Source organism: Rhodamnia argentea, chromosome 9 (assembly GCF_020921035.1).
Source record: "Rhodamnia argentea isolate NSW1041297 chromosome 9, ASM2092103v1, whole genome shotgun sequence".
NCBI lineage: Eukaryota > Viridiplantae > Streptophyta > Magnoliopsida > Myrtales > Myrtaceae > Rhodamnia > Rhodamnia argentea.
This window is the reverse complement of record NC_063158.1, coordinates 22,668,076-22,677,035: the sequence shown is the minus strand read 5'-3', so window position 1 is coordinate 22,677,035 and position 8,960 is coordinate 22,668,076. Positions and strand designations below refer to the sequence as shown.

At 38.3% G+C, this 8,960-nt stretch overlaps 1 protein-coding gene across 2 annotated transcripts; it reads right to left on the bottom strand.

The window, feature by feature from the left end:
- Positions 1 to 460: 460 nt before the first annotated feature.
- LOC115739749 (probable hexosyltransferase MUCI70) lies at positions 461 to 7,260 on the bottom strand. 2 transcript variants are annotated; one of them, XM_030672980.2, is made up of 9 exons: positions 6,481 to 7,260; positions 5,279 to 5,560; positions 4,873 to 5,086; positions 4,585 to 4,694; positions 4,296 to 4,495; positions 3,527 to 3,630; positions 1,698 to 1,885; positions 1,389 to 1,588; positions 461 to 969 (listed from the first exon to the last, which is right to left on the bottom strand). In XM_030672980.2, exons 1-9 carry the CDS (start codon positions 6,746 to 6,748, stop codon positions 733 to 735), a joined length of 1,803 nt encoding a protein of 600 aa, XP_030528840.1. In that variant the 5' UTR covers positions 6,749 to 7,260; the 3' UTR covers positions 461 to 732. The 2 variants fall into 2 exon arrangements, with proteins under 2 accessions (XP_030528840.1, XP_030528841.1); XM_030672981.2 differs by having other exon boundaries at positions 5,279 to 5,548; positions 6,481 to 7,257.
- Positions 7,261 to 8,960: the final 1,700 nt, after the last annotated feature.

Genomic DNA, 8,960 nt, shown 5'->3' with positions numbered 1-8,960 from the left:
TATTTTAATGGGTAAATTACCAAAAAAATCATAAATCCATTACACTGCTAAAAGGTTTATGACCGAGTCGACACAATCGAAAGGTTTAGGATGAAATTGGCAAACCGTGAAAAGATTTAGAACCGAATTGACACAATTGAAAGATTTATGAGTAAATTGACTGCCGTATAATAGATTCAGGAATTTGTTGGACAATTTTACTTGAAATTATCTGAAATGGGAAATTCTTTTTTTTTTACTCGTAACATAACGCAAATGCACCTCCTCAATCCATATGGTTTCAATCATAAGTTTTTTTTTTTTTAAGCACAAATACGATAGTCGAAGAACGTATTTCTCTTTATAACCGAAGAACTTATGTCAATACCTGGTGAAAGATTATTTAGGTGTTCAAAAAAATCCCGGACAACACATCGATTCGATGTACCCGCAATATGTTAAGGAAAGGGTCAAACTACCATTTGAGGGATTTGAAAGCACCTGATCTTGTCCAATTATTGGAAGTAATAAATATATATACACAAAAAAATTGAACAACGAATCGACAAATTTCCAATTTCGGGGGCAAAAATGCTAAAAATCGAATGGAAATTCCTCCTTGCGAGTACGGAAATACAACACTCTTCTTCGCCTGCGGACGAAAATTCTCGAAAGGGAGGAGAAAGAATGATAATAGCTTCCAAGGAGAAGGAAAAGGGAAAAAACAGAAACAAAAACAAAACCAAAACAGATTCATCTCGAATCGGGGTCCCTATTTCCGGCAGCGACTTTTCGATGCCGCCGTGAACTCCTCCTCTCTCTTCGCCTCACCGGGACTTTCTTAACTGGTGTTCCTACTATCCCTTGACTGGGAACTTCAGGAGCTTGTTTAATTACACTCCCTGGGACCAAAACAGGTGGAGGCGGGGGAGGATAAATTTGGACAGGAACAGGAGGAGCCATATGCTCCAACACATCCCTGTGGTATTTCTGCATGTACCGAGAAAGCGAAAATAGGAGACTAGAATAATTAAACAGAGGAAAAAGAGAGCTAATTTCGCTAAACATTATCATCCAACCAAACGGATAAGAAAAGAACATCAATTCATGCTCAACACAGTTCACTACAAGGAAAGGAGCAGGAAAAACAGGCCGCCACGTGCTAGGTTCTCATCAACATCTAAAGTGTCGATTGAAGATTGAAAAACCATACGCCCTGAAATCATTATTCCATGAAACTACCCACGAAAAGACAGCTGCTTGTCCATATAAACCAAATATGAATAGAGCATGGAAATTCTTATCAGGTATTATTAAAGCTTCTAATCCATTTCCTACCTCTAGGAGTCCTGTTTCAGAAGCAAGAAAAAAGACAAGAGGAGCAATTGAGTATTGGACGAATGATTTACCTGGACCACAAAATTTCTCCTTTCACAATCCAAGAACATACTTATGGTCCAATTCGTCTTGGACGCAATCTTGTCTCGAACGGTTGAAAAGCTTATTTGGTCCCTAGAGGTAAAACGTTCCACCTCGTTGAACCAAAGGCATGTAAAAAGGTTTGAGATGGGGATGTGCTCCCTTATGATCACACATCCTTCAGGAACATCTGTGTCAAGCGGTAAGACAGAGCACATTGTAAGAAACCACTATTAGGCAAGAAGACGAACTCACAGAAGACGAAAATACAAACAGAAAATGAGAAAATAGTGCCTTACCACTTGTAATAGGAAGCTTGGCCTCAGAATATGGGGTCAAGCCTTCCTTTTTGTAGAACTCAACCTGAAAATCTATAGAAGCATTGTCATACTTCCCTGCTGCTTTATTTGCTTCCGCTTCTGTAAAGACATCAAAGCGTCTGTAATGTCTTGAAATAGCAAAAGTGGCATTTTTCCTCCACAAGAACCTGCATTGTGGAAAAAAGGAAGTTGAGATACAGTTCAGATAGAAGTCTAGGAGTCATTAGGAGCTATATAGTAACAGTTTCTGCATGACTTCTTTTTGCTGTTTATACTTCTTAATGGCTTTTGAAAATAAATCAAACTATAAGTCGCTCAGTTTAGCTACTACTAGCAATCTCATAATGCCCAAAGAACAAGATCAAGTACATGGAAACAACCACCACCTCAATGCAGTGATTCGATAACACGGGAGAAGGTCACAACTAGGCTTGTCACATGAACTTTTCAGGACACCTTTAACTTGAGAAAACAGTTGACCAACTTCAAAACTGTTCCTAACTGGTATGCAAAACTTGGTCTAGCAAAATAAGATCACTGACATGTTAACTGAAGATTATTCTACCAACATATTACAAATAAAACCCGGACAGCATCCTGCAGCTGTATTGGCAACAATATGACACAGCTCTGAATGCAGCTAATCACAAACTTAAGTTAAGCAGAAAGGAAAACTGATAGTGTCTTTTACATCCTAAGCCAGGAATGAATATCTAAAGTTATAAACTAAATAATTTGCAGAAACCAAATATGACTAGATTCCATACCCGACCTGAAGCACCCAAGCAAACCATTTTCTCAAGAGTATATACAGAACAAGGAAGTGCCAGGAGTGACGTAAACATAATGATTGAAGGCTCTACCAGGCATTCAGATAAAAAAATTGAAAATCAAGTAAAGTAAATTGTAATACTCGATTTTTAGTGCTGAACTTTCTAAAGCACTGAAATGCAAATGAAAGTTTCTTTGGTAACGGTTTTCTTTAAAGCTCTGAACATAGCTCATGTTTAGTGAAATTATAATATCATCATTTTGTTCCCTTATATACATTTATCACTAAAAATATGCATTACTTATTTATCACACAGATCATCAAAAGCACAGTGCATATAATTCCTTTGTTGCCATTTGTGGATTCCGTTCTTCCACATGACCATTAGCCTCAAGTCCGATTTGACTTATGATCCAAAAATACATCCCATGAGAAACCCATCAACTTTCTCAATGTCATCAAATTCCAACAGAGTAACCAAGGCAAATCCATCACAGCAATTAAGATCAATTTTCTCATCATTACCATGAAAAAAGGATGGGAGGTGAGCAAAGAGAGCAGGGGTATTGGCTTTATAGTTACTGTAAGTAGAAAAAATGAATCGCCATGAAAACACTTGTACTAAAATTTTGCAGAAGAAAAGAATGCTGTAAAGGTGATAGGGGCAGATATTTCAGTGGAATCCGATACTTTTATATTGACAATTGACTGGGTGCATTCTATCTTCAGCAATAAGAAGGGAGTCAGTTAATAATCAGTGGTTTTGTACTTATTTTTTTTAATGACACTATGTTCATTTTATCCAAGAAGCTGAATTCCATTTGGTGTTGAAAGTTCTCACATTCAGAACTTGTTAGTGTAAAACACACAAGACGCCATTTGTTAGTGCAGAGACTACTTTGTCTCTCGTTCCGGACATTATCTAATTCCCTACCCACAGGAGAAATATAAATAGAGCGTAACTGCCTACTACTCTTAGATGTCTCTAGGCATGAATTCCCCATATGAAGTGAAAGTAAAAGAAAATCATTCTTGCCTTTCAAGTATTTGATAAGGATCCACCACAAGTTCAAGTTTTCCATCAATCCAAACAGAATAGCGAGCATTTGGGAACATCCTGTGCACAAGAAGCTTTGGGATCTGCAATCAGAATAGCAGAAGGTGAGAACCAGCATACAGCTTTGAGGGCACAAAGATTCATACATAATGAATGATAGTCCCAAAGGTAAGAACCAAAACCTGTTTTCCATTTCTACAACATATTAACAGCTATTGCATAGTAAGAATGACAACGGCTGCAAAAGTAAATATCTCCCATTGATTGGTATCGATCAAACGAAAAGGTAAAGATTAATAAGCCTACAGGTAAGGTGTCAGACCATATCTTGCACTCTACTAGCAAAAGGTATATTTCAATAAGTCATACCATGTCGGAGAGTTGGTTGGGTGTGAATTGCAAGCATTGATAATGGCCAGTCAGACCACGTCAAGCGTGTAACAATATACAAAATATTTTCTCCTGAGAAATCCCATCTAAGCATTCTGATATTAGCATGATTTAACCCAGAAAAATTAGGCTGTTAGTTTGCACTATTGCAGTAATAATAATCACGCGATCACTATAAAATCCAAACCGCCTATCATGCAACAACTCCCTTTTCAGACCAACATAATCTCTACCCAGTATATTCACCAATCGATCCCTCCCACCCATAAGGAAAGCAACATATTATCAAACGGCTAGCTGCCAGGAATCAAAAGTCCATTTCAACCCCTCAAACTGTTGTTACTTAATCAAATATTACCTTGCCAGTGCGTCTTGGATCCGCATAAGGAAGATTACGGACAACGACAATTCTCCACAACCCACTCCTCTTGTTCTCATCAATAGCACTGACATTCTTCAAAAATGCCTCCGTTTCTTCATCAATAAACATATAGAAGCATACGTTCTTCTTGGCATATTCACTAATGTTTTTTGGTTGTTGTATCTCATCAAAATTTCCTGATGAAAATTTGTTCGTAAATAGGAAGTTCTCTGGTGTATGAGGGAAAAAGACAAAGCTCAGTGTAAAGCTAGACAAGGGACAATACCAAATATTGCTGATGCAACAACCACACCACGACACTGCTCCATCTCAAGAAGGTCAGATTCATCCATATCGTATCCAGTCTGTCTACCAGGTTTACTTCCTCTAACAAACCTGGCAGACAACCGAATGGTAAATCATAAGGCACAATGGACAAGCAATACAAGAGAAACTAAATTAATATTTCCAATCTATTGCAAGAATATATTGAGAGTGAAAGAAACAGCACTTGGCAAAGGAAGGATTTTATAAATACATGCACAAGTCTGACAGTAAATGTAAATGTACATACCCGCAATGCACGCTCATAGACTCCCTTATGTCATATGAATCATTCCTCTGTCTCAAAGTGGGATAACCACCAAAATCCGATCCTCCAAACTCCCCATCTCTACTTAAATTTTCCTCATATACATACGTCAAATCCTTAAGCACTGGTGATGGTGAGGGGTCTTTTGGCATTAAGGCAATGGCTTCTTCAACAGGAAGATAACAGACAGGACAAGCTGAAACCCGCACAAACAAAAGAGAGTAACATTACATCAAAGATTGTGCCAAAAATTTGCATTCACATCCTAGCACCTACACATCCACCGTATTCCAAGGTATGCAAGTTGATCTCATATAATCAGATCCATACTTTGCAAATTCAACCAATATTAATTGATCATTAAAAAACATGAAAGATCAACACTTACACCGAGGTCCAGTTCTTTTCCTGTCTGCTGGAGGGGGAGGTAAGGTGAAACTATTACACGGATGGCCTGGAGGGAGTGTGTAGCCCAGAAAAAATCTCAGGGGAGGCGGTGGCAGAGACATGATTTTATTTGCATCTCTTCCATCTGTGTCAACTAATGAAACATTATTACTACTTTGTCCCACATTTGTTGGAGAAGACACAGGATTGCTTGTAGTCAAGCTATTATTGGTGAAACTAACAAAGCTGACCGCATCCTGTGCATCTTCACCTGAAAACAAAGCTAATCTCATATTTAATTATCGACCATGAACCAGCGGGAAAACTGAGATTTACAACATGCACTTCTAAATCTACAATTTCTGCCAGTAGCATTTCCAGTAAAATAAGCAAGTGCAAAGCGGCTCAGACTCAACTAAATCATGGATCCCCAGTAACGCAGTCCACAGCATGTATCTTAATGTCTAGATCATCAATCTTAGAATACAAGTAAAGGGAGAATCACAATTTCTCAAATGCAGAACCAAAAAGAACTTTAGTGCGAGTGAAATTACCGAAAGACGAGGCCAGAAGAGCATCACATGCCTAACTAATCCAAACTGGGTATTATATATGAATCCGATACAACAATTCCCAGTCATTAATTTGGCTAGCTTCTTCCTCACACTACAGATGTGTTACCATTAACATCTTGAAATCCAGATCAAATTGTTCAAGTGAATGTAGCTTTTCCAGAAAAATAAGCAAGTGCAAAGCAGCTCAGACTCAATTAAATCCGATCCCCAGGAATGGAGTCCATAGCACGTATCTTTACGTCTAGATCGTCAATCTTAGAATATAAGAAAAGGCAGAATCACAATTTCTCGAATGCAGAACCAAAAAGGACTTTAGTGCAAGTGGAAATTACCCAAAAAACAAGAGGCGAGAAAAGCATCACGCCAAGCTAATCCAAACTGGGTATTATTATATATGAATACCATATCACGATTCCCAGTCATTAATTTGGCTAGCTTCTTCCTCACACTATAGATGTGTTAATATTAACATCTTGAAATCCAGACAAGGAGATAAAAAAAAAAAAATTCCAGATCAAACTGGTCAACTGAATGTGACAATCAGACATCATTTCTATCGTCACAAGCGATCGGGTACGATGCGAGCATCTGAAAACAGAGGACAACATGAACCCAGAAAAAATCTAACCTTTGCCATTGCCCACATACATAACCCAACCAAAAACTGCCGCGGATATCAAGCACAGGAAAAGCATGCCCACTTTCTTCCTGCCGGCGAATTTGACGATCCAGTGAAACAGCCTCTCCTTCTCCTTTGGCATCTTGCTCGGCTTCCGTGGCAGCGACGGAGGCGGCGGCGTAGTTTGGATTGGCAACGCACTGTTCTGGAGGAGCAGCTGCTGTTGTTGCAGAGAGCCATAACTACCGGAGCGGATCCCCAATGACCCTCCAGTCATTGTTCCTCCAAACCCACATGTGGTCTTATCATCTCTCTCCTCGCTCTCTCATTCAACAAATCAAACACAGAACTTCGCTAGATTCTCTGAAATCTGAGCAGTAAGAACCGATACCCACTTCGCCAAATCCAGCCAAAAACCCAATGGGCGCCTCCGAATTGCACAGAGTGCTTGTTGTTGCAATCCCAGTCACAAATCACCAATTACAAATCCAGTTAAATCAAACACTTGAGTTTATATGCTGAATTCGACAGAACAAACGCAAGTAGGAAAAGGGAATGGGCAAATCCGAACAAGACTCTTGCATTAGAAATAGAAACGAATAACGAAAGATGGAGTGAAACAGTGCAGAGACGCCGATCAAAGTGAGTGAATGTGATATGGACAACTACAACAGCGCGGAAATATTGGGAAATAAAAAAAAAATACAAATCTGTAGGAATCAGCAGGAGCAGATTAGGCCCCGTTTCGATTGGTCTCGTGGGTTTTTTTTTTCTATTTTGCAACGAATCAAAATGGCATTTTTATTTTCGAGGAAATCGAGGGCCTCTCAGAACAAATCTGGGGATTAACACACGTTCGCGTGTTATTTCATGTCCTGCTGTTTTGAGGCGGGAGGAGAGCAGGATTATTAAAAAAATGTAAAAACAAAAATAAAACATTTACATTTAAGAAAATCCAAGCAATTTTCAATGATATGGCCCATGTGGGGTGACGCACACCATTCAAGGACCGCTATACTTAACGCAAAATCAATTGTATTATTGCTGTACTTACCACTTATCAGCAGACATTTCTAAAATTTGGAGGTCTTTTTAAATCAAATTGAATTGGATCGCCCCCTAAGAAGCACGGACACTCTCCGAGAGTCTCCGTGTCCTATTGAATGCGTGTCGGACACTCTGATACTATTCGACATACAATCAACACGTAATCGGTATTCCGGACACGCCAACAACATATGAGTCCGGCATCCCGACATGCACGAGATCAATTTTAAGGATTTTCAATAAATAACGAGTCAAAATGTAAATCTAAGTCAAATACCCAGCCACCCCAAAATTAATATACCTAGACAAAAAAAAAAAAAAAAAAATCTAATCACAAATCCCTAATATAAGAAAAGGAAGAATAAACTCATCGCTGATATTTTCATATATAAATAATAATCTATTATGTATATTTTAAACGTACGGTTAACATACAACGTGTCAAAATTCTCTTTTTTTTAATAAATGATATATTGGCGTGTCGTGTTGTGTGTCAATGTCGGTGCTATTCGGATCGCTCCGGGTCGTAATTTCTGCTGATTTCATCTTTGCCAGGAGAATCTTCTCGAAAAGTCATGCGAAATAATAAAAAAATATCCTTTGGCGATGTAATATTCTCTTTCGAAGTTTTGCCGCCAAATTTTTAATGATTGCTTGATTAATTAAAATTTGAAAAGGTGAAAATCATATTTTATCTGAAAATGAGAATCTCACCTAAATACATTGCACGATGGTTTGCAAAAAGGCCATTCAATTGGCAGTCACATGATTTGGTAGCAAGGCCAATGGGATCTTAAAGAGAATTAAATTCACGCAGCTGAATAGACACATTCATTGTCGAAGTACAAAAGGGCGGAAAAAAAAGAAGAAGGCCAATTCAATGAATCGGGTAAAGCTAAAAATCGAAGGATGACTCTTTTCACAATCCAATTTGAAAACACAATCTTGGAATTTCAAATTCTTTTTGGATTTAATTGGACAAGGCCGTGCCCTTCGAAAATTCGTTTTGAAAAATGTTGAATGCAAGGCGGAAATCGAGACGTCGCGAGACGAATGGATGTGGTATTTCCTAGTGATGCAGGAAATTTTTTTTTTTTTTTTTTGCTTTTTTTACATATACGTTGTTTGGAGATGAGTTTCTAAACTATAAAAGTTAGGAAATCCATCTACGACTAAATCATTAGGCCACAAAGTGTTGACATTATACATATTCCTAAAATTGTAATTATATTATTTAAAATTAAGATCGGTTCTTGGATTGATCCCGGGATCGCCTAGTTTTGTTTCGGGCTAAATCCTAATGTAATCGGCAACCGATTCTGACAAGGTAGGTTCCAGATTCTTTGTTTAGAACCTACCCATCCCGAATCGATCTTTATTTATACACATATAAAACATTAGAACTTGATGAACCGCGTAAATGGCCAAAAGAAATTAGAGGG

Excerpts from the sequence above, each read along its gene's own strand:
- LOC115739749 (XM_030672980.2), bottom strand. The coding sequence starts at position 6,748 with ATGACTGGAGGGTCATTGGGGATCCGCTCCGGTAGTTATGGCTCTCTG. Across the intron at positions 5,561-6,480 it reads GTATGTGGGCAATGGCAAAG|CTTTGTTTTCAGGTGAAGAT; the intron begins GTTAGATTTTTT and ends ATATGAGATTAG. Across the intron at positions 4,496-4,584 it reads TGTTGCATCAGCAATATTTG|GAAATTTTGATGAGATACAA; the intron begins GTATTGTCCCTT and ends AATTTTCATCAG.